General features: G+C 39.9%; 1 protein-coding gene across 1 annotated transcript; it reads left to right on the forward strand.

Annotated features, from left to right (window-relative positions):
• Window positions 1-702: 702 nt before the first annotated feature.
• On the forward strand, window positions 703-18,661 carry ZNF330 (zinc finger protein 330). Its single transcript, XM_057729298.1, has 10 exons — window positions 703-868; window positions 3,074-3,205; window positions 4,894-4,913; window positions 5,016-5,086; window positions 7,112-7,191; window positions 10,239-10,365; window positions 10,805-10,909; window positions 15,330-15,376; window positions 16,407-16,524; window positions 17,680-18,661. Exons 2-10 carry the CDS (start codon window positions 3,086-3,088, stop codon window positions 17,952-17,954), a joined length of 963 nt encoding a protein of 320 aa, XP_057585281.1. The 5' UTR covers window positions 703-868; window positions 3,074-3,085; the 3' UTR covers window positions 17,955-18,661.
• The last annotated feature ends 6,388 nt before the right edge of the window (window positions 18,662-25,049 follow it).

Consider the following 25,049-nt stretch of genomic DNA (forward strand, 5'->3'; position numbering starts at 1 on the left):
CGTGACTGTGGGTGATGCCATAAGTTGGAAGTCGGGTTCCAAAGTCTTCCATCAGTAAGGAGAAGGTAAAACATAGCAGCAAGGAAGGATAAAAAGTGGCATGGCTACATAAAAACGAGGATGAATAATCTGAGTGAGGCACTGGGAAGCAAGGGGACGGAGTCAACCCCTCTAACCAAGACCTAAAGGAAGTGTGGGAAAATGAGCAACCTCTACTTTCAAGTTTAAAGCAAGCAGACTCCGCAAGGGAGAGAATGTTAGGTTTCAGCTAAGGGCAAAGAGACAAAGGAGGGTAGTGCAGAACTTCCCCGGGCAACTAAAGGGACAGCTTGTGGAGCAAACATGAAAAGTAGGATGTGAGAGCACAAAATATGCAGGTAGCATAAAGTTTCCAGAAGAATTAGGCAAGAATTTTCTGCTTGAGTCCACTACCAGGTTGTGAGTTCATTTCCTTTTTCCTTTCAGATTTTTCTCTTCCTGTAGATTTCTCCTTTTCTGAAAACATAAAGCTGAGGGGTGCCTTCCCGATCCCATCCCTTCTTCCATTCCCCAACTTTTCTTCCTCAGTCAGGTCCTCTGCCTAGGCTTGGGAGCCCCGCCCCCCGCGGGCAGGGCGGGATGGGGCGGAGCGAACAGAAGTGGGCGGGCCCTCCCCGTCGACGTGCGGCCGTAAGGACGCTGCAGACGTCAGAGGACGTCCGGTCCGGCTCTCAGAGTCCGTAAGCAGCTCGGTCTGCCTTCTTCCGGGTTTAGTAGCTATTTCCCTCCGGCGTCGTGGTCCGCGAGCTGCATCTGCTCCCGCTGCGGGCCAGCCTCACGCCGTTCCCTGCCCCTCGGTCCCCGGAGTGAGCCCGGCCTCCCCGCGAGGGTGAGCGAGGTCGGCCGGGAGCGCGCGCGAGGGAGGGTGCCCCGCGGGCGGGGACGGCCGTCGGTTCCCCGAGCCGCGTGGCACCTCCGCTGAATCTCCCCTGGACGCCCCCTGCAGCTCCCTGGGTCCTCTGGCTGCAGGCTTTGCCTCCAAAGCTGCAGTGACCGCGGGCCTGGTTCCTCATTTCGTGACTCGGGCCACGTCCTGAAGACGTGGGAGAGTTCCTGGAGAAGGGCTTAAACCCATATAAGGCTAAGGAATAGAATTCACTCTCTAAGTTTACAAAACAAACTGGAGGGGGAAAAGTGAGGCTCAGCTTTCCCAGAGGGGTCTCCCCTGTGGACGCAGAAAATTCACCCGATGATCACCCTGTCATCATTTTCGGAGCTCCTGTAGCCAGGGCTGTACACGTTTTTTCACCCTGTGTATTTTGTCATTTTAAATACTTGGAAGCGTGACCTAGTGGACTTGGACGTTCCTCCAAGTAACCACCCACTAAACCTCCTGCCCTGGTTTGTCCGTATTTTTAAGTCGAAACTAACCACCACACGTTTTTTAATTGGGCATTCCAACATTAGAGTTGAAACCCAGAAAGTAGGAAAACTTTATGACTGACCTTAGGTTTGTTCCGGGTACAAGCTGGTGGAGCATTTTGCTGTATTGTGTGAGAAATATTAATGTCGAGATGTGCTTGCTTGGAACGCGCTCTCTCCCTGTATCATGGACATGACTTCGGTGTCTTTGAATAAGAATATTTTTGTCTTCAAGAAGGTTGAGTCAACCAGTGAAATTTGAAAACGTGCTTGGAGGTTTAGGATTTGTAGATCTTGGATAGAGCCTAGAAGTCTTAAGTCTTTACTATTAGGGATTTCCAGTCGATTTTTGAGAACCACTCTTAGACTTTTAAGAAGTATGTATTTTGAAGATTGTTAAGAAATTTGAGACTATTTCAAAGCAAACATGTGGACTCATTCATTGGTGTGTATCTTCATTTGTTAAGTGCTTAATTTATGTCAGAAAGATAGGGCTGGAATCCTCAGGGAACTTGTGGTCTTCCGATTGGATGGAAAGCCAAATAAAAATGTGTTATTTCGTAAAAATCTTGTTTTTCTAGATGTGGTAGTTCTTTCAACTACCTGATAAAAGCCAGTTTTAAAGTCCTTATTTTGATATGTGTGGTAAACACATATTCTTAAATTTGAAACTGTATTAAAATTACATGCTCACTGCAGGTGAAAGTAGAGGGAAAGGGAGCTTTCAGGGAGTCAAAGCAACTCTGATACCTTTAATATCTTTTCCAAGTGGGTAGTTTGTAGTTAATGTTGTCATTTGACTTGACTGTTAGATGTTTCATTTAGGTATTACATGGAAGAAATTAGACATATTTGAAGTCTTGGCAGCATCAGGTCATCTGAATGTATAGCTTAGAAAAAGTGATATAAACTGGGTAAATAATATACTTTTTTTAAAGAGTTTAATTCATTAATTGGCTGCATTGGATCTTGGTTGCTGTGCACAGGGTTTCTCTAGTTGGGGGAGCAGGGGCTACTCTTCGTTGTGGTGCTTGGCCTTATTGTAGCGACTTCTCTTGTTGCAGAGCACAGGCTCTAGGCGTACAGGCTTCAGTAGTTGTGGCACTCGGGCTCAATAGTTGTGGCTCGGGTTCTAGAGCGCAGGCTCAGTAGTTGTGGCGCACAGGCTTAGTTGCTCCTCGGCGTGTGGAGTCTTCCCAGACCAGGGATCAAACCGTGTCCCCTGCATTGGCAGGTGGATTCTTAACCACTGTGCTACCATGGAAGTCCCAATAATATACTTTTTAAGTGATTTCTTTTTAATGATGTATTCCTAATAATTGTTTTTCACTAGGTACAGAGTAATTTTTAAAGAGTATTTAACAACAAAGAAACTTTTTTTTTCTCTGTGGGAAAGAAAACCATTTTGGCTGTTAGGATAAGTCTTGTTGATATTTACATTTTTTAGAACTGTTTGGTAATACAAATAAGTGACTTATTTTAAAAGCCATCTATTTTATTTGGGATGATGTGTGCTTAATGTTTCATAAAGGCTTAAAATGCGCTTAACTGTCAGAATGGCAGGATTGAGTTTAAAATTTAGTGAGAATTAGAACATTTCATTCTGTCATTTCTTAGTTTCTTTAAAGTAACAAATGCAACAAAGCAAATAGATCTTTGCTCTCTTGTGTAGAAAGAAGGGAAAATGCCAAAAAAAAAGACTGGGGCGAGGAAGAAGGCAGAGAACCGCCGGGAACGTGAAAAACAACTAAGAGCATCAAGAAGCACTATTGATTTAGCTAAACATCCGTGCAATGCTTCAATGGTAACAGTTTTTTTGGTTATTGGTTGAAAAGCTATATAAATCTGTGTTAAAGACATGTCTTTTGTTTTCCTTAACACTGAGTAGTGGTGGATTTTGTATGATTTTGTTATTTATAAAACCTATCATGTTACCTTGGCTACTGTTGGTGACAGATAGATATGTATTGAACAAGAATACATACTAGGAACTGTGCGACAGATTCCAGCTTCTCTAACCTAGTATGCCTTCCTCAATTTGTCCTATTAGTTGGAGGCTTTTCATCATAAGTCATCGTTACCTTTTCCCTTCCTTTGACCATGTTTTCTCGGAGTTTTCCTATATCTTCCTATTTCCACTCCTCTCTACTTTTTCTGTCCCCACTTCTCTTTTTTTCTTTTTCTTTTTTTTTTGTTTCATTGAACACATATGAAATGCTTAATATGACTTAATTCTTCAAATCTTTATTGTGTTCCTGCTCTGTGTGGGGTACTGTTTTAGGCGCTGTGGGGGACACATAGATGAATGACACAGTCCCGGTTTCCACAGGCTTACAGCTCAGTTGTTTTCTGTATTACTTAATGTTTACAAATGACAGAAGTTCAGCGTAAGTAATTTTCAGGAGAAATGGAGTTTATTGAATGAATAATGGACTAACTTGTATAGTTGGGAAGGACGAGGATGTAGCTGGGATACAGGGACAGCTAGAACCTGGAACAGCTTGTCGTTTGTTTTTTTGCTTTTATTTAGTTCTCTTTTCTCAGATTGTTTATTCCTTTTGTTTGGGTTCATAGCCTGCACGTCTCACATCACATATTGTTGGCCTCAGAGGGGGAAAGAACTCTGATAGGTTCGGCTTGGGTGGGTGCCCCTCCCAGGATTAAACAACATTTATGACTGGGTTGGAGGGGTTGAGAGGGCGCAAGATTACGTAGCCCAGATAGGACAGTGGGGACTCCCTTCTCTGTGTCAGGGTCATTTCTAGAGAAGAGAAAGAGGACAGACAAAAGAAGTGACTCACACATAAATATGTACAGTGAGGGCTAGACTTTAGTAAATGCTGCAGAAAAGGTACATTTGGGATTGAGGTTCATTAGGCCTTAGAAGTGACGAAGATGAGTGTGAGGGTGGGGTACAGTTCACAGAGGAGGTGAGATCATCACCAGAACTTTCAGTAGGTAAAGATGTGAGGAGGGACTTTTCAGGGAAAAGTATTGCTATTAGAATAAGTAATGCATGGAAAAGAGAGAATACAAGACTATTTCCAGAATGGCTGACAAATGGTGACTTGAATCTAAAGAGAATAGGCCAGTGAGGTTTGAAAAGTGGTTACAGACCAGATTTTGTAGAGCTTTTAATACCATGTTTAGAATTCTGGATTTTCTGTGAACTTCAACATACCGTGTTCTCTGCTGTTTCTTATTTCGTTCTGTATTATTTTTCTGATTGCTTTTAAAAAAAATCTGAAAAACAGGCCACCACTGTACTTAGCCTCTTTTGTGAAAATGCCACTTCTTTCTTTAGTGCGGTATGCCCAAAAGCATACCTTTGTTATTAAAATATGTATAGATGCTTGTATTTATTAGTGGAGTTGGAGGGTTTGGGCAAATGTCACTTAACTTTTAACATGAACAACAGGGTGTTCTTTATAATGCAAGTAACTTTGCAGTTTTCAGCCAGTAGAAAAATTAATATGTTTTTGTATTTTACAGGAATGTGACAAGTGTCAGAGGTAAATTTTTATTTCCTTCTTTTTCTATCTATATATAATAATATAGACTGACCTTTTATCTGATATTGACTGTATTTTCAAAATTTTCTTTTATGTGACAAGGCGGCAGAAGAATAGAGCATTCTGCTACTTTTGTAATTCTGTACAGAAGTTACCAATCTGTGCACAGTGTGGTAAGTATATTATAAAAACACATGCTTTTTCTTTTATCAAACATTTGTTTTGCATTTAATCAGTTTGAACCTGTGGGTCCGTCATTATCATTTACAGTAATGTTATGCCTTACTCTTAATGAGATAACATAAAATGTTATTTGGCCTATCAAAAAACTGTCAAGTCTTCGTTTTGTCCCTTTGATGTAATGTTGAAAAATAAGATACAGTTTAGATAAAGGTACCACATGTTGTTTTAAACATGAGACGATTAGATTTCAGACTAATAGCATTTGGGGATCCTGCATTTTTATTTATACTTTCTTAGTTTTGTCCATATTCTTTGTTTACTTTTCTAAATTTTGATTTCTGCTATTACTTCCTGCAGTGTGTTAGGCTGTTGAAAATAATTTTATTCCACATTTACTTGGTGCCAGTTTTTTTTCTGTTTGGTTCTTAGAGTATGATTCTTGAATTTCCTCACACGTATTCCCAAGTGAGTAGAATAGAGTTCCTAAGCCACTTACCTAGTTCCCAAGTATAAGTGGAAACTTTTATTCATAGTAAATGATTATGAAGAGTTAAACTAAATAGTAGTTCATAGAATAATAAGATCGATGTTTCCCAAATAGTTTTCCACAGAATACTGAGACATTATTAATAGGTATTTCTTAAAGCTGTGCATGCATTTGAGACATGCTGCATGTTTTACTCCCTCATTCTCATCTGGGAGATTTTTATTACACATGTATATGTTAAAGGTTCTGAAGACCTCCAGTAAAGAAACCTGATTAATTGTATTCACTCCAGATTTGCCCCCCTCCCCAAACTTATTTGAACAAGTATCCCCTTTGGTTATGGGGTGATAGTTTCAGGTTTGAGATATGCTCATTTAAATGAGTTTATGTATGATAACATTGCAGAAAGTTAAGAAGGCTTAGGGACACACCCCTGAATATTTCTAGTGTAATTCTAGCTTTCAAAGATGTCTTTGAGGTCTGTAATTAATGGAAAAGAGAATACTGGCCTAGATAGACCAGTCATCTGCCAGTTTTTAATATTCTTGTTTACAAAAGACAAATGGATGTAGAGTGCAAAGATAGATTGCGGAGAAGATTGAGAGAAGCTCTCACTAGGCCCTTCCCGTTTTCAGTGTTTGTAGTGATGTGCATGGTCTTGTCGTTAGTGTTGGACATGGAACAGATGCGGTGCTGCTGCCTCTCATTTCCAGCTTCTCTTCCCATTTCCTGTTGTCTAGCTTTGTTTCTTAGGTAATCAAGGTAATGGAAAATTGAACATCATCTGTTTATTTCATGTTCCGCTTTGTGGAGTCTCAGATACGGGATTACTATGTCACCATTAATCCTCTCATGGCATGTGAGAAGTGAATTTCCTGACAGTGTTTTGGATTGGTACTTTGCTGCTAGATCAAAGCTCTTGTGGCTGTGTTGTGGTTTTTAGCTTTATCACTATATTCCTGATTTTTGTGCTCACTTGGGCACTATTTGACAAAAATTCTTTTGGAAGCATGTTTACCTGGTAGCTAAGTTTGTAAATTTTTAACTGTGGATAAACATAAAAAAATGAACCAGGTAATTTGCATAATTATTATTTGGTTTGGTTTGATATGTTCTGTGGAAAGAAAGAAGCAATAACTTCAAATCAGACTGCCTTTATTGTGAATTATAAAATATAAAATTCATTTTTAAAGCATATCATTTTAAAATCTGTCTGAATTCATCTGGAAATCCACAAGATTTTCAGCTGCTCTTGTGATCATTAGATTACAAAGCATAACCTTCAATTTTTGATTTTAGTACAAACATGCATTAGCATATAAATTCCTAATCTCAAAAGATCTGACTCAGGTAATGAGGTCTCAGTTATATCCATTTTCTTTTTTTCAGTTATGTAAGTAGTAAACAGTGCTGGTGTCTATTTTCAAATTATTTCCATAGGAACTTGGGCTAGAGAAAAAGAGGAATTAGTGAATATTTGCATGTACTACTTTGCGAGACTAACAGTGAAAATTTGTTTCTTTGCTAGGGAAAACAAAGTGCATGATGAAGTCGTCAGACTGTGTCATAAAGCATGCTGGTGTCTACAGTACTGGCCTTGCCATGGTGGTAAGCTTCTCATCATTATCTTTTAGGCCAGTAGGTTTCCAAGGAGGAGGAGAAGGCATTCTGACCAATATACAGTTATTTTTTTCTAAATGGCACTGCTTTGCCCCTGGGTTCAATCTGTCTGGAGTTTTCTGGATTATCTGTGGTATGTTTTTCTATGATTTTCACTTATTACCCACTTGTTTTTGACTGCTTTCTTCTTTCTTATTGGGAAATGTATAAGGAATGGAAACTCATCTAATGTTGACTTAACAATTCATTTGTCAGTGATTCTGAAACCATGCACCTTAGATTGGTACTTGAACCCATGTGGCTGGGACTCAAACCTGGCCAAAACCCTGACTGGGACTTGAATCCGTGTCTTTTAATTTAGAATCACTCACCTGGTGTCTGGACTTACTGAGGCTCGGGTTCTTGATGTCCCATCTCAGAAAGAGTTCAGTGAGAGACAAAGTGATAGGTAAGAAGTGGATATATTTAAAGAGAAACACATTCTACAGACAGAGGATGGGCCATCTCAGAAGGTGAGAAAGATACTGGGGTATGGAGTGGTCGGTTTTTAATAGGTGATTTCATAGGCTAATGAGTGGGAGGAGTGTTCCAGCTATTTCAGGAAGGGGCAGGGATTTCCAGGAATTGGGCCACCACCCACTTTTTGATCCTTATGGTGAGCCTTAGAACTGTCATGGTGCCTGTGGATGTGTCATTTAGCTTGCTGATGTGTTACAGTGAGATATACTGAGGCTCAAGGTCCAGTGGACGTCGACTTGTCCACCATCTTGGACCCATTTGGTTCTAATCCATTTATGTCGTGTCCTCAGACTGTGTCTTCCTTTCAGAGGTTGTGCCCTGCCCCCTTCCCTCCTGTTTCAGTACCTTTCTAATGTGTCTTAATTAGATTTCACAAAGTATTATTTACTATACTGAAAGTCCTGCTAAACTAAGATTCAATCTTTTGGTTGAATAAGCGACCTAGTTCCAAAAGAACCTAGGATTAATTGTTTTTTTAAAGCTGTACGTTTCAAAAAAGAGTACATAGTTAACACAGAATTATGCTCTTCACTACATGTAGTTGCATGCAGTTCATTATATATAGTTACCTCTTCCATTACATGTAGACGTTTCGAAGAAAACTCATTGTTTTAAGTAATAGAAATAGTTGCATTGTGTCATGCATTTTGCTCTTTTTTTCACTAAAAAATGTTACCCTTCTGACCAGTTTTACTATATCCTATTGTGTGAATTTATGCTTAGGTCCAAATGTCAGTCCATGAGGAACGTGATATTCATAGTAGAATATTCATAATTTTCCAAGAACATGTCATTTTCCATCATGAGGTAGACCTTTATAGTTTTCATGTGTGTATATCTTATAGAAGTAAGAGCTAGAATTATTCATAATCATCTTGTGAAAATTCTCTATCTTAAGTATAGAATTGTCAATGTTACCTTTATTCAGAAGCTGTTGTAATCTTGCTTGGTAGCTTGCTTATGCCTAGATTTATCAAGTTATTACATTTTTAATTCACTGAGTTGTTTGAGTATGAATGACCTCTTAAATAAAGGATACATTTAATTAGAATCATGCATCATTAGCTCTAAATTCTAGAAAAGTGATTTTCTGGCCATTGTCTCTCTGCCTATTGAGATTCCCTCTCCCTTCACTCTCCACCCTGATTTGTCCTGGGAGACTGACCTGTGTGTGTAGACTGGATCAATGTCTTACTTAGACCTCTTTTTGGGTTCAGCCCATGGAGAACTCTGGCAAGAGACCTGACGATGGGAGGAAATTATGATCTGGGTGTTTATTCTCTCAGCTTACTCCATACTAGTTTTCCTTTCGACATGGATTGGTCACCAGTTCCTCTATATGACTAGGTAGTCCTCTCCATAGGGCTCTCTCTTGTGGTTCTAGAACCTCCCTCTCTCCTCTGCCCTTGCCCTTTCAGGCCTGGGGTAGTATCTGCATCATCCCTTGATGTTTTTTCTAAGTCCTTTCCTGTTCTTTGTGAATTATCTCTTTAAACTCCCCTGGATAACCCAGTTTAGCATGTCATCTCTCTCTTGCTAGAGCCCTGAGTAATCCAAGAGATACATTGGAGGATTTGCTATCTACACTGGTAATCTATTTTTACAAGAGCAAAAACATTCTTTCTATTTGCTCTTTTCCACTTTTGTTACAGTGCCTTGAATAGTAGAACACTGAATTTTGAGGTTCAGAAAACCTGGATTTAAATCACAGCTCAGCTTTAACGTAGCTCTGGAACTTGGACTTAGTCTCAGGCCCTGTCCCTCCTTAGCTGCAAAGGAAAAACCATCCAGTCCTATTTCCTTAAGATTCTTTCTAGCTTTTAGTGTTGTGTAGATGTCATTGTATTATTGAAAGGTGTAGTCTTACAGTCTTATCTTGATAGAGAATTGTAGAGACTTTTAGTTCCATATATTTAGTCATTTAGTTCCATATATTTTACTTTCATTTTTTTCAACAAAGAAATGTAATGATTTAAAGCATAAGTTGCCTTAAGAGAAAAAAGGTGCTGCAGAAATTTAATATTTTCTCTGTTATTCTAGAAAAGCTATATGATTATTTTATAAATTACAGAGATAAGAAGGAACTTTAAGTCAGAAATGTTAGTGCTTGAAAAAATTCAATTTAGTTACCAGAATTGCTATAGACAGGAGTGCTTAAATTGTGGGCTTCATTTAATTTATTGTAAAATTCAGCCTGAGGGTAGCACTGTCAGCCCTTTGACTTACTTTAATGATTAATATTAGCATAAGTGTATAGTTTCCCTTTTGCTTCTTTTTCTTTTGATTTATAGCTTAGCTTTGTATATTGTAAAAATAGGTATTGTGAGGTAGTTTGATTTTTCAGGGAACGCTCTTTAGTTTTGGCTTAAACAGTACATTTTCTTTAATGAAGCCACTTCTTATCACCGAAGTTTGAAAAGTGGCTAAATGTATATCATTTTGGTGGTTGCCACTGCTTTAACAATGGCTGTAGCTTGTTGTGTCAGAGATTAATTTTTCCTGTTCTTTGGTTGCAGGGCGCAATCTGTGACTTCTGCGAAGCTTGGGTTTGTCATGGTAGGAAGTGTCTCAGTACACACGCCTGTGCCTGCCCGCTTACCGATGCTGAGTGTGTGGAATGTGAACGGGGTGTCTGGGACCACGGTGAGTGGTTACATACAAGTGATGAGATTTGCTGGAAGTGAAGGCTGACTTTGAAATGTTCTGGATGCTCTTTTTTATGATTTTTTTCAACCAGTCCGAAGTACTGGCACTGTTTTTGTTAGTTTAGTTGGAAAAGGGATTTAGATCAGCAGTGATAGGCAATACTAGGATTGTTTACCTGGGCAGATAGGGAGGGGAGTTCCAGGGGAGGAAGTGTCTCTGAGCATAGTGAGTATTATATGGGTAGCCAGGGTACAGTGGGAGTTCACGCTTTTATGGTTCCATGTGTCAGTTTTCTTTGTAGCCTTTACCAGAACAAAAACTGTGCAGTGTAAATCTGAAATAACTTGCCATCTTTTCTGAGCAATTTTACAGATGAGTTTGTTAAATTGAACTTTATCATATTTACATTTGTGGGTTTTGTTCTTTAATCCAATAGGAGGCAGAATTTTCAGTTGTTCTTTTTGCCATAACTTTCTCTGTGAGGATGACCAGTTTGAACATCAAGCCAGCTGCCAGGTTTTAGAAGCGGAAACATTTAAATGTAAGTTTTTATATAGTAGATATTCTTTATACCCAAGATTCTTAATAGCATAAGTGTTAAACTTAATGAAAAAGGAATCTGGTTTTTCATGCGGCCTCTTCTGGACTGTCATTTAATTCAATATCTATTTTCTGTTTGTAGAAAAAATTCAGAACACATATAGTCCATTTTTTTCCAACAGTGGTGGCAGTGGCGTTTGGTTGGGTCAGTTCTTCATTTTGTAGGATTGATCAGACGTGGCAGGACTTGTACCATTCCTGATCCTGAATACTAAATGTCATTTTCACTTCGAAGTTATTATAACAACCAGCCCACCCTCCCCCACCCCATTTTCAAATGTCCCTAGATAAGTGGTACACCGCTAGTTTGTTCCTGCTAGCTGGTTCCAGTGACTCTTAGACAGGACTGTGCATCAGAAGCACCCTGTGGAGGTTTTTAAAAAATACAGGTGTCTAAGCCTCATCCCTGGAGATTCTGTTTATGTCTGTGGTGGGTGCCAGGCATTTGTATTTAACCTGCACGTGTAATTCTCATGTATATTCTAGTTTGAGAACCAGTGTTACCGATAGTTTCATGGTATCATCTTTACAGATAGATTGCATTTTATTTCTATTCTGTTGATTCTCAAAAGCTCAAGTTTTAGATTCAAACATTGCTTGAATTCTACTTATTGGCCATATGTTTTTGGGCAAATTACCAAATGTTTCTAAACCTGATTTTTGTTACGTGTTAAAGGAAGATGCTAATTTTTTCAAAGAGTTAATTGAAGTGAGATCCATATAAAGCATAAGTATGTACCTGTCACTTAGAAAGCCCTTATTAAATAGTGGATACCATTGTAGGAAAGACTGATATTCCAAACTCACTTTCTTGAATTTGGTTCTTCTTCTGCTATGAAATGCTAATCCCTATACTCATCTATAAATTTAAAGTTGCTAAGCCATCGTTCTAAGACACACGTATACACACATATGTAATTCTTGCAGTATTTATAAAGAAAATCTCAAAAGATTAAAGGAACATCTCAAAGTAGCTAGCATTTTTGAGCTGTTCCTAGGCTTCTGCAGAATGTATAATATAAAAATAGGATTATTTTATTTGGGACTTGGGAGCTTTGTGTAATTTATAGCATTTAAACCTCAAAGATAGGCAGCTGTGAGTGATAAGGCTGTAATTCCATCAAGAAGTTTTAATGATTCAGTAAAAGACAAAGGAAAAATAGACACTGAATAATTGAAAGGATTTTAAGATAAGTCTAATACCATATCTTTGATACCTCATATTAAAGTCATTCTTATTGCAGATTCACAGGTTTCCTTGGTTTACTGTAATTTATTGTCTTTCGTTACTTTTTTTTATTGCTTTATTTTTTCTTTGCCATTCTTCCTTTGCCAGTTTCCATTCACTGCTTGAAATATTTTATCTGAAACACTGTCCTAATTGTACATATAAGTTCCAAAGATAGTTTGTTTCTATTCCCTTAATTGGTCGTATCATCATTTTTGGGTTTAACCTTACAACTATGAATTGGAAGATATAGAAATTCTTTAAAATATTTATTTACCTGCATAACCAGTGGGCAGGATATTTTGAAGGGGAAAAGAAAAAACACACGTGTACTCTGCCTTTTTAAAATAATGAAAGTGGCCTTGGGACTTCTAATTTAAATGGCTTATTGTCAGCAGGCCTTGAGGTATCTCAACCTGCTTTCTTTTAAAATACTCTGAAGACATAGAAATAGATTTGAAAAGAAAACCATTCCCCAATGTAAAACTAGGAAAGTCACAATATTTTTTACCATCTGGGAGAAATGCATTTTTTATGTAAGTTGAAGATTTTAACTCTTGAGAAAAATAACAGGGCAGTGAACTGGAGGGCCTGTGCATGGGATTGAGATAACTAGGGCAAGAAGACTGGCAGGGCCACACCCTATCCTAGTGGTTTGGGTTCTCGGAGGTAAAGGTTAAGGTGTGATAGACAGCAACAATCTTGGGATTGTATCTTTGTGGCATGTCAAAAATTCCAATTGTTGCAGAAATCGATCCCACGAGAAACCAAGCATCACACGCGGAGGGTTGGAGAACTCAGATTTATTGAGCCGGCGGACCCAGACGAGCTAACGCTCCAAAGTTCTGGGCCCCGTTCCAGGTTAATTCTCTCCTTATATAGGTTAAGACACATAGCTACAGTTGGCATTAATTGATTGGCTACTCAGTTTCCATAGGTTACAAATGATTAAAGAGCACAGGAGTTGCTGGGGGTTGCATACAAAGGGTTTTCAAACAAAGGAGAGCAGGGGCAGGAACAGAACATTATATTTATCTGATCATTTTTTAGGTTCCAGTTGATTGTTAAAGTGTTTTGTCCTCACTCTAGTGCAGCAAGCAAGTTTTACAGAAGCAGAGCAGGCAGAAAGCTGTTTTCTAGCTGTGTATGAACTCCACATTCTCCTCATCAAGGTGGTGGGGATGGGAAAAGATTCTGTATCAGAAGTGCCTGGTACACAGGGAGAATTGGGTTGGGCATTTTGTGCTTTCAGTCTTTGTTCTGGTTCTGTATTTGAAAGGGATTTATAACATTTTGGTGATATATATCCTTTTTTTGCCTGAATGAAGAATGAACCTAAGAACTCTCTGGGCATATCTTCAAGTAGAAATGATTGAGATTTCAGGCTTTTTACCCCACAGGCTGAAGTAACATAGTTATTATTGGAGTAATTTGGTATACTTATGTATGCCTAACATACAGTAAGTACTCGGTTGATTCTTACTTTTGTTATTAGCACATAGGACAGGTGATACAAATCCATCTGAAATAGTGGTGTTGCTGTGGAAGAAAGCAGGATGGTTGGATGGAAGCAATAATAATAACTGGGAAATCATCTTCGAGTTTTTAAAAGAATACTTCCCTGTTCAGATTGTAAAAGCCCTCCATGACCCATGCAAACTTAAGTAAAAGAATCCCCAAGTTAGAAACATCTGGTCAAGTATTTGAATTCAAAGATAGATTTCCTTTTGTTTTCTTTTATTTTTTCAAGACCTCTAAGTAAATTGAAAGTTAATAGTTTATATTTAGACTATATCAGGGTAAGGCTTAGTTTATTTTCTTGTTCCTATACCTCTCTTCATTATTTTTGTCTTCCACATTTTGGCATATTCAATATCTGCCAGACATTTTGGCTTTTCCAAAATATTTGCACTTAAATTTAGATTTTTTCACATTAATTGTAGATAAAGACCAAAGTTAATGTGGCTTACTGACTAAAATAGAGATAAAATATTTTGGGGGGACTTCCCTGATGGCGCAGTGGTTAAGAACATATATACACTACCAAATGTAAAATAGATAGCTAGTAGGACGCTGCTGCATAAAACAGGGAGATCAACTTGATAATGGGTGGTGACTTAGAGGGGTGGGATAGGGAGGGTGGGAGGGAGTTGCAGGAGGGAGGAGATATGAGGATATATGTATAAATACAGATTATTCACTTTGTTGTACAGCAAAAACTGGCACAACAGTATAAAGCAATTATATCCCAATAAAGAGCTTTAAAAAAAAAAAAAAAAAAAAGAATCTGCCTGCCAGTGCAGGGGACACAGGTTCGATTCCTGGGCCGGGAAGGTCCCACATGCAGTGGAGCAACTAAGCCCATGCACCACAACTACTGAGCCTGTGCTCTAGGGCCCGTGAGCTAGAACTATTGAGCCCACATGCTACAAAAACTGAAGCCCACCTGCCTAGAGCTTGTGCTCTGCAACAAGAGAAGCCACCGCAGTGAGAAGCCCATGCACAGCAACAAAGAGTAGCCCCCACTCACTGCAAATAGAGAAAGCCCGTGTGCAGCGATGAAGACCCAACACAGCCAATAAATAAATAAATAAATAAATAAATAAGTTTGGGGATTTTTCATCTGTTTTCCTTCCCACTTGAACATTATTTTCTCTTCATAATCACGCTTTTCCACCTGAAGTATTCTATTCTCATATCAGAAGTTTGCAAAAAATGGCAGTAGCCTACAACACCAGGAGAGAACATATATTAATGGAGATAGTTATTCTTTTAAAAATTGAACTGTTAGGTTATTAAGTGAAGAGTCCAGCCAGGTTCATGGAAAAAATGTTGTACCATTTCAGTTTCCTAAATATCATTAATTAATTTGTCAGTCTCCTCGTTTTGCAGCAGTAGAAGCAGATTGGAGGATAATTAGAGCCATGATAGTGAAAGAATGCTGGGTATGTGCAGTTGCTGGTTTCCTTCCATCTGACTGGGAAGTCCATCTCATTTTTTGTATCCTCTAGGTTATGGGACAGGAAAAAAAAAGTCAATAATTGATCTAAGATAAGATATCAAGTATAAATACGTGGAAAATAGTGTTTTCATTCCAAGTTTGAGTCTGGATATTATGTACTTTCCCCCACAGGTGTTTCGTGCAATCGGCTTGGCCAGCATTCCTGTCTCCGTTGTAAGGTATGCTTTTATATGTTTTAGTTTTAGATTTTGTTTTTAATCCCCATATTCGTCCACCAGCCATTGGATTATTTATAGCTATAATAAATCTAGAAGGATCCTTAAACATTATGTAGTTTACTTGTTTTACTTTAGAGATTGTGAATGAAGTTGAGACAGCTTAGAGATATTTCAGAGCTCATCTGGCTGGCTTGTCTTAGGGTTGACACTAGTGCACATGTCTCCTGAATCTTAGCTCATTGTTTTTATACCTTATGTTTATGGAGAACATTCTGACCAAATTGATGGGAGTATATTTTAATTTATGTCAGAATGCACTTGCTTGGTAGAGTTTGAGTGAAGTGAAGATTTCCATAATGGTTTATTTCCTTAGACCTTGTCTCCACATTTCTATTTGTCAAAGCGCCGAACAGATGCAGCTGATTCGCTTCCTCTCAGTCATTTCTTACTGATATCCCTAACCCGATCTTCATTGTCTCCCAACTATTCTCCGGTTCTGTCTGTGCTGTTTCCTGTGCCTTAGATCACTTCCATGTTTGCTTACCCTGCTGCACCCTCATTCTCCTTCAGATCTTCACTAAGACCACGTCTCCCAGGAAGCTTTTCCTGAGTCCCGGGTGTGGTTTGGCGCTCCTCCTCTGCACTTCCCTTTCAGTGTGAAGTGTTGTGTAGCTACCTCTCCACTTGTCTGTGTCCCCAGTGAGACTGTATGCTGTGTGGGTAGATAAGCTGTTCACCATTATGCCATCAGAGGCTTTGTGAATGCTCATATTTATGAAGAAATGTGTCTGCATGTCATATCCTGTGTATACTTTCTGCCGTGTGTTTAGGCCATAGTTCAGAAGAGGCCTGGCAAAGACCATTTCCCTTAAGAAATTGAAATCAGGAGTATGACCAGTCCCAACAAAAAACTCTTAACCTCTGCCCTAACAAAAGTATATCTTTATATTTCCTTGAAATATTGAGTGATGTCTTCTTATATTTTTTGAATTTCTTATTTAACTTGCTCATTTTTTTTTCTTCTATATAGGCTTGTTTCTGTGATGATCATACAAGGAGCAAGGTGTTTAAGCAAGAAAAAGGAAAACAGCCTCCCTGCCCTAAATGTGGACATGAAACTCAGGAAACTAAGGATCTTAGCATGTCAAGTAAGGCTGTTAAAATACCGCGGGAGTAATTTTGCTTTCATGCTTAGACAAGATTTATCTCTTTTTTTTCCCTCTTTCTATTTTTGTTTTTGTCTTTTCTTCATATTTGAGAAGATGAACGTGCTCTCTTAAGCAAATGGAATTTTATAGCCTTGGAAAACTTGTGGGTAAAATGTCTCAATTTAACTTAAGAAATATACCATCATTCACTTTGATATTTGGCATTTGCTTCAGTTAAGGACATAGTGAATACTGAAATTTAAGACTGAAAAGAATGATTTTTCTGATTTTGCTGAGGCTTTCTGTTAAATAATTGAGTAGCAATAAATCCTTAATATTCAGGCGCTGGTAATCTTCAGTATTTGGAAGTTGAAATTCGTTTTGAAGCTGTTCTTAGGTGTGTGATATTTGAGCAGGGATGCTTATTATGTTATACATCACGGCTGTAGGAAATTGTTTTGTAGTTTTTATATGTCTTTTCTATGAAGGAATACAAGTACTACAAACATGCTTACAGTAATACAGCTCACAGTTTTGCTAAAGAAAATTTGACTCTTTACCAAGTGTATCAGACTATAACCATAATTCTAAATGACTTTGACAATACTTTGTTTAATCAAAGGTATTGTTATACAGTGAGGTGAGACATAATTTTTGCCATTAAACTTTGTTTTGCTACTAAGGCAGAAGAAATGACAGGCTTTGTCTTCTAGAACATCTGAATTATAAAATAGCTGTCTTGAGAAGACTGTAATGACATGAAATCAACTGTGATTTGAAAATGCACTTTTAATTGATCAAAGGGCATTTTAGTTTTTAACATGCCTTATTTAACTTACATATGGAGAACGCGATTATTCTTATTTTGTTTTCCAACTTTGTGTAGATTTAATGAAATGACACTATCATCTTTATCATTTATTATATATGATGTTATGTAGACTCTGTGTAGGATAGAACTGATTGCTGTTTCTAAGGTCTCCTTTCTTTCCAGTTAAATGTTAAGTGAGAAAATAAGGAAAATGTGACTGACCTTTTCATTTGAGAGTAAGAAGCAGCCAATCAAGCTCATGTAACTTTATATATTGTAGAGGAAAATGAGGATGTAGAGAATTGGAGCTAATCAAGTGCCACATACATATCTGTCTTTCGTAGCACGCTCCCTGAAATTTGGGAGGCAGACTGGAGGTGAAGAGGGAGATGGAGCTTCTGGGTATGATGCCTATTGGAAGAACCTTGCATCTGATAAATATGGTGATACCAGCTACCATGATGAGGAAGAAGATGAGTATGAAGCAGAGGATGATGAAGAGGAAGAAGATGAAGGTGGAAAGGATTCAGATGCTGAGTCATCAGATTTGTTTACTAATTTGAATTTAGGAAGGACCTATGCCAGTGGCTATGCTCACTATGAGGAACAAGAGAACTAGGGAAGATGCTTGCCCACCAGTGACCTTGTCTGAGGAGATGGAATGCGTGTGCTTGTTAAATCGTGTGTGGATGCTCAGAAGTATGTACTGTCACTTAGCCTTGTGTGAAAGACTAGTCACACTTCCTAGGGCAAGGAGTAGGGCATAGCATTTTAATAGGAACTGATAATCAGGCTTCTAGCATAAGAAAAATGAGTTTCAAATGTAAGGTGTTTATCAATCCAAGCAATTGAAGCACCATGGATTGGATTTTTACTGATTTCAGTAATCTAGTAGGTTTGCCAATGAAATACATATACAGGATAAAGGAATAGGATGGTAATATATTCATTTGAAATTAAATTGCTGTTTTTATTAAAAAACACTGCTTATAAAATCATCCTGTCTGATTTTGTAAAATGTAATGGGTAAAATGAATTATTGTATTTTTCCTTGTTTGTCTAAAAGGATAAAAGTCAGATGTTATATGCTAAATTTTCATTAAATATTCATGTTATCTTAAGTAGTAACATATATGTTTTAGCAGTTGACTCATTCATTTCTTTCTTCACAGCGTGTGTCCTGAACAAAACTTCTTATTTATGCTTAAATGTATAGACAAAGGTGACTATATGTCCATTTTTCAGAGGCACAGAATCAGTATTATTATACAGATGTTTTACCCAGGAGATTTCATTTCTCTTTGAATAAATCTAGTATCTCACTTATATACTTTTGATATTTTATTTAACTTCTTATTCTCAGTATTTTAAACCTGCTCTGGAATACATTCCAGTATTTTTGTATAAACTTAAATTTTTTGTCTAATATGCGAGATGGATAGCAGAGGTTAATAGTGTGTGGTAGACACAGAGTGATGCAGCTGGACCCTGTCATTCATGGTAGTTGGAGAACAGAGAGTTGCTGGCACAAGTTCCGGTGGTTAAAGTTTACACTGACAGTGAATTGGGATGATGTGATAGAAAAGAAAGCATTATCGGAGTGGCTGGCATTTGAGAAGTACGGAGAAAATTGTAGTCATGAGGACAACAGGGTCAGATGGCTATTGCTCAGCCATCGTTATTCCATAGAAATATAATGAATAGCTGAGGGCAATAACAGGCAATAGAAAGCCAGGTGTGAAAGCCAGAGAGTCTCTAGATGTGTTCCAGAAAGCTTTCATCTCTTGCAGCAGGAGAACTGAGAAAACTGAGGACCAAGCCAAGACTTAGTATTCTGAATGGATAAACTCCAAAGACAGTGCCAGATCAAGGCAGGTCTGTTATGCAAAAGTCAAAGGACTGTTTGCAAAAATCCAGAACCCTGACAAGTGAGTTGGAAACATCTGAGTGGATGCTGCTGAAGATTTTCACTCCCTAGACTCCTGAGCTTTCTGAGCCCACAGTCACAGCCCACTTCTTTCTAGTAAGGGCAAGCACTCCTCACCACTCCCAAGCTGGATGACGATGCAAAGGTCTCTTTCCCCAGGCAACCTGTGCCCCCTTCAGGACTTACCCTATCTCCATGCCACTAGGCCTGGAATTAGGGTTGTGCAACTGTCATGAGGGTTACACAGAACTCAGCCAGAGGGGCTGGGCCTGATGAGGCAGGAGACAGACTGTCGCTCAAAGGAGCTGCAAGAATTGGCCTGTATGTCTTGGGAAGAGCAGGAGGAGGATACTGGAGACTGGAATCTGAGGGTGTTGATTCAGAGGGACAGCACATAAAATTAGGGGAGAGTTTGATAATGGCACTCACGTTGGGTCCTTGGGTTGCAGGATAAGCACTATCTTAATACGAGGGTGAGTCAAAAATTACCCACACTCTGGCTGTAGAATTTAATGAACTTTTAGAAAAGGCAAGTACATCATTTTTTGACATAATCTCCTTGCTTTTCAATACACTTTGTCCATCTGTCAACAAACTTTTGTTTTCCCTCATTAAAAAATGTTTTAGGATGAGCTGCGAGCCATGAATTCACCGCTGTCTTCACTTATCAGAAGTGAATCCGGCTCCCTCTTAATGGCTAACACTCGTGTGACCTTCTTTGAACTTCTCTATCCATTCATATACACTTCTTCGTGACAAACACTTTCTCCATACTGCACACAAAGTCTTCGGTAAATAATGGCACCAGGTGCACCCTCAGACCACAGAAAACGAATCACTGCCCTGCTGCTCTTTTGCGCAGATCACAAGTGGGGCATCCATGTTTGCTCGCACCACACTTACCAATGAACTGATGTAACACGTTCACATCTGCGCAGCAGTGACTGGGGAGACAGCAGCCTTGAAGGGAAAGAGCTGATAAGACAGTGTGGCCAATAGAGGTTTTAATATAACCGGAGTGTGGATAATTTTTGACTCATCCTCATAGAATTTAACATCTGGGCTAGGATCCCAGGAGATGTGAACTCACTACCGGGATGGTTTCTAGAAATATGGAAAAAGCAATGGCCAACTCTGAGCAATGTTGAGTGGCAGACGGTGGAGGAGAGCATGAAAAGGTTGAGGGAAGTGGATATGCCAGAATGGATATGTTTATCTTTGGATGATTATGTTCCACAGGAAGCCCCAACGGACAAACCATTTACCAAGGCCTTAAAGACGTGCTGATGACACAACAGATGTTCCTAGAAAATTCAGTGGTGACGCTGTAGGCCACTTCTGACAATGGAAACAAAACTATCGTAAAACTTAGCTTGCTGATGGCAGTGGATAATAAGACCTTGAAATAATAGTGGCCGGTGGCAGTACCTATTTGCCGGAAGTCAGTGGGCTCGCAATTATGGTAACGACTCCCAAGGTGGGAGTGGTGAGCCAAGGGGACCTGACCTGCAGACACTTATGGAGAAGGTTAATAGCATGTAGCACCCTAAGGGGCAAAATAAATGGGCAACCAATAAGAGGACTACTCAGTCTTTGTACCATTGGACAACATCAAGGATAGATAATGTGGAGGGTGAGAGGTGGTTACCCCAATAACAATTTATCACCCCTTGCTCAGTTTCTGGACCTGAGTCAGTTTTCAGACCCACAAACCACCGACAAAAGAGGTAGTTGGGTCCCAGGAGGAAGGCCCCTGTAGCACCATGGCATCTGGACAAGTTAATTAGTCCCCCAGTTCTTCCCCAAACCTAGAAGCATTTACGCATAATTCTACTTTGGGGAAGGAGGAATATAAGACATTTCAAGGCATTGCTATCCAGACACTCAAAGGGTCCTTGTTGCTCCCTTCTTAAAGTGAGGGAGAAGTTGGTTAACAACAGGGGTCTTGACCAAGTGTAAGGTCACAGTGGTTTCACTGGGTGTTTGGAAAGCAAAGTAGAAGCCTCTGAAACTTAACTACTCTCCTATCTCCTCACCCCAGCCAAGATAGCAAAAAAGTGGTGTAACCTGGAATGATGGCAGAAATTAGGGCCACCCTTAGGGATCTGAAGAATGCAGAGATGAAAATTCTATCTATATTAATTCACCAGTCTGGCGCCTGCAGAAACTGGAAGGGTCATGGAAGATGACTATAGGCAACTTCCAGTTCAATCAAGTAGTCGCCTTGAATCCAAATGCCACGCTGGATGTGACATCTTTGTTAGAGCAGATTCTGTGGCCCAAATCCAAGGAATGTAGTCTTGGATTTTGCGAATAAATTTTCTCTCAATCAAAAAAAAGGGTATCAGAAACAATTTGCATTCACGTGTCATGGACACTATACTTCAATAGTTTTGTCCCAGGGCTTCAGTGACTCTGCCGCTGTGTCCTAAAGAATATGGGTCTGTTTCATCAATAATAGGATATGGAGGCTGGATGAGCAAGAAGTAGCCAGAACAATGAAGCCTTAGTAAGACGTATGTGGTACAGAGAGCAGGCGATAAACCTTATGAATTATAAGCCACACACATAAAATGTTTAGGGGTCCAGTGGTCAGGGACAGGCTGGTGTATCACCTCCAAAGTAGAACATTACCACACGCACCTCCTACTATGAAGAAAGCAGCATGACACCTGGTGAGCCTCCTGGGTTCTGGAGGCAGCATATTTCACACCTAAGGATAGTGTCCTGGGCGATTTACCAGATGATGCTAAGGCTGCCCGTTCTGGCGGGACCCCCAGCAGGAAAGAGCTCTGCTGTGGGTCTGGGTTGCAGGGGAAGCAGCCCTGCTTTCTGGGCCACAGGGTAGGTGCCATTGTACTGAAGATAACAGTGGTGGGAAAAGGTGTTTTGTGGAGTATGTGGCAAGCTGCACAGTAAGAGAATCACAATGCAGCCACCTAGGGTTCTAGAGAAAGGTTATGCCATCTGTCTTTGGAGACTTAGACACTTCCTGGGCCAGCGTGCATTCCAACTTATCAAAGCTGAGGTAGTTACCACCACTGCAAAAAGTCAAACCTATCGCAGCAGAAATGAATGCTGGGCCGCTGATAGCGCATCACTGCTTTACGAGGCAGGTCAGACTAGTCAGCCTAGAAAGGCCAGTGGTCCATTCTCAGTGGAGTATGTTTGCCTTTCCTTCCTGCAGGGCCTCATCCAGCATCAGCAGCTGAAGGCTTTGATGCATTGTCAGGAGAAACCACATAACATTGTGTCAGCTCAGGGGACCATCTTTAAAGCAAAGGAGGTGCAGGAATGGGCCTATGACCATGAGATCCACTGGTGTCACACTCTGTGCCACCCAGAAACTTCCTGCCTGAGGATACGTTGCAGTGGTTGCTGAAGACACACTCAAGCGAAAGCTCAGAGACAATACTTTGCAAGGATTTGACGTCATCCTTCAAGTCACAGATATGCATTCAATCAAAGATATTTCTATTCCATTGTGTCCCCAGTAGAGAATCCATGTGTGTGTGTGTGAGGTGAGGTGGTAATTAAATAGTGTATTTGTTTTCTTGGGCTGCCATAATAAAATACTACAGACTGGGTGGCTTAAACAACAGAAAATTATTTTCTCACAGTTGCGGAGGCTAGAAGTCCAAGGTCAAGGTGTTGGCGGCTTTGGTTTCTCCTGAGGCCTTTCTCCTTGGCTTGCAGATGGCCACATTCTCAGTATGTCCTCGCATGGCCTTTTCTCTGTGTACACATACTCCTAATGTCTCTTCCTCTTCTTTAGAGGCCCTATCTCCAAATACAGTCACATTCTAAGGTATTGGGGTTAGGACTTCAATGTGTGAATTTGGAGAGGACAGGATTCAGTCTATAATTGTGTGCTCCCCAAATTCATGTATACCCAGAACCTCAGAATATGACCTTTTTTTGGAAATAGGGCAGTTGCAAATGTAATTAGTTAAATTAAGATGAGGTCCAGCTGGGTTTAGGGTGGGCCCTAAATCTGAAGACTGGTGTCCTTATGAGACAGGAGAGGACACACACAGACACACAAGGAAGAAGACCATGTGAAGACGGAGGCAGAGATTGGGGTGATACAGCTACAAGCTAAGGGATGCTACAAGCTAATGGCAACCACCAGAAGTTAGGAGAGAAACTTGGAACAGATTCTCCTTGAGCGGCTCCAAAAGGATCTTACCGTGCCAACACCTTGATTTCAGGCTTCTGGCCTCTTAAACTGTGAGAGAGTACATTTCTGTTGTTTTGAACTGCCAGGTTTGTGGTAATTTGTTACGACAGGCCTAGGCAAACACCACAGGAACTAAACCTGGAAGCAGGAATTTTCATCTCTTCCAGATTCACTGGGGAACATCTTGCTTCCCATCTCTGCTACTACGGGATCTGCTGATTATAGTTCTGTGTCCTCAAGGCGGGGCACCTTTCTTCAGGGTACCCAATGTAAATACTCCATTGAATGATAAACCATGCTTGCCAACTTGGCTTTTTATGTCCAGGGACCAAAAGGCAAGAAGATAAATCACCGTCTTGGCATAGATAAGTGACTCTCTTCATCTGGAGGAGGTACGGCTGCTTTCATATGATGGGGACAGAGAGGAATTTGGGTGGAATCCAGGGGATTTGCTTGAATTTCCTAGGCGTTCCTTTGCCCACTTGTGATCATAAATGGACATGGCCAAGCACCCCAGCCTGTAAAGGGCATGGTGACTAGATCCCTGGGGGACGATGGTCTGGGTCATGCCACCAGTAAGCCACCAAGACTAGCAGAGGCAGTAGCAGTCAGTCTGCTCCTGGGCCGGCCTCAGCTGCAGAGCTGCCTTGGCTGGATCAAGCCCTTCCTGGGGCACAGCATGAATCTGGTGACTGAGCAACTGGTTTGGCTCTTCTTTTTTAATTGGGGTATAGTTGTTTTACAATGTTGTGTTAATTTCTACTGTACAGCGAAGTGGAGTTCCCTGTGCTATACAGCAGGTTCTCATTATCTATTTTATACATATTAATGTATATATGTCAATCCCAATCTCCCAATTCATCCCCCCTTCCTCTTTTCCCCCTTTGATGTCCATACATTTGTTCTCTACATCTGTGTCTCTATTTCAGCCTTGCAAACCGATTCATCTGTACCATTTTTCTAGATTCCATATATATGTGTTAATATATGATATTTGTTTTTCCCTTTCTGACTTACTTCACTCTATATGACAGTCTCTAGGTCCATCCACGTCTCTGCAAACGACCCAGTTTTGTTCCTTTTTATGGCTGAGTAATATTCCTAATTTGGCTATTTTGGCTTAACATGGCTCAACCAGGACAAGTAGCTATTAAGCTAATATCCTCATACAAAATCTAGTAGCTGACACTTAGCAAAGTGGGGGTAAATATGTTTTCCTCCTCTGCATTTTGGTCATAGGTTGGCAAGCTCTTTTCCAGAATATTGTATTGATGTGTGTGAGGGTGACCTTTATAAGTCACCTACAAGCTTCTGCTCATGCAGAATATATTAGTCCATTTCAGGAAGTGAATAGACCATATAACATGCATACCTGTGCTTTACAGAATGACCCCTGGCTACTTATTTGACTAATGGGAACAATTCAAAGGATGCAACTTAATATATTCTTAACCATATTCTGTGGAAACTGACACAGATAGTACAATGATAAGTTAGACATATGGAAGCGTTCTTAACAAAGAATCAGTTAAAATACAAGATATATAAAGGCTGGAGGGTTTCTGATAAAGAATCTCTGTAGGAAGGGAAAAGAATGTGCTGAGTGC

This window comes from Hippopotamus amphibius, chromosome 3, assembly GCF_030028045.1.
Source record: "Hippopotamus amphibius kiboko isolate mHipAmp2 chromosome 3, mHipAmp2.hap2, whole genome shotgun sequence".
NCBI classification, from domain to species: domain Eukaryota; kingdom Metazoa; phylum Chordata; class Mammalia; order Artiodactyla; family Hippopotamidae; genus Hippopotamus; species Hippopotamus amphibius.

Bases quoted from the DNA above. Each gene is read 5' to 3' on its own strand.
- ZNF330 (XM_057729298.1), top strand. From the start codon at position 3,086: ATGCCAAAAAAAAAGACTGGGGCGAGGAAGAAGGCAGAGAACCGCCGG. The intron at 7,192-10,238 runs GTAAGCTTCTCA...CTTTGGTTGCAG, and splicing joins GTACTGGCCTTGCCATGGTG to GGCGCAATCTGTGACTTCTG. The intron at 10,910-15,329 runs GTAAGTTTTTAT...TTTCCCCCACAG, and splicing joins AGAAGCGGAAACATTTAAAT to GTGTTTCGTGCAATCGGCTT.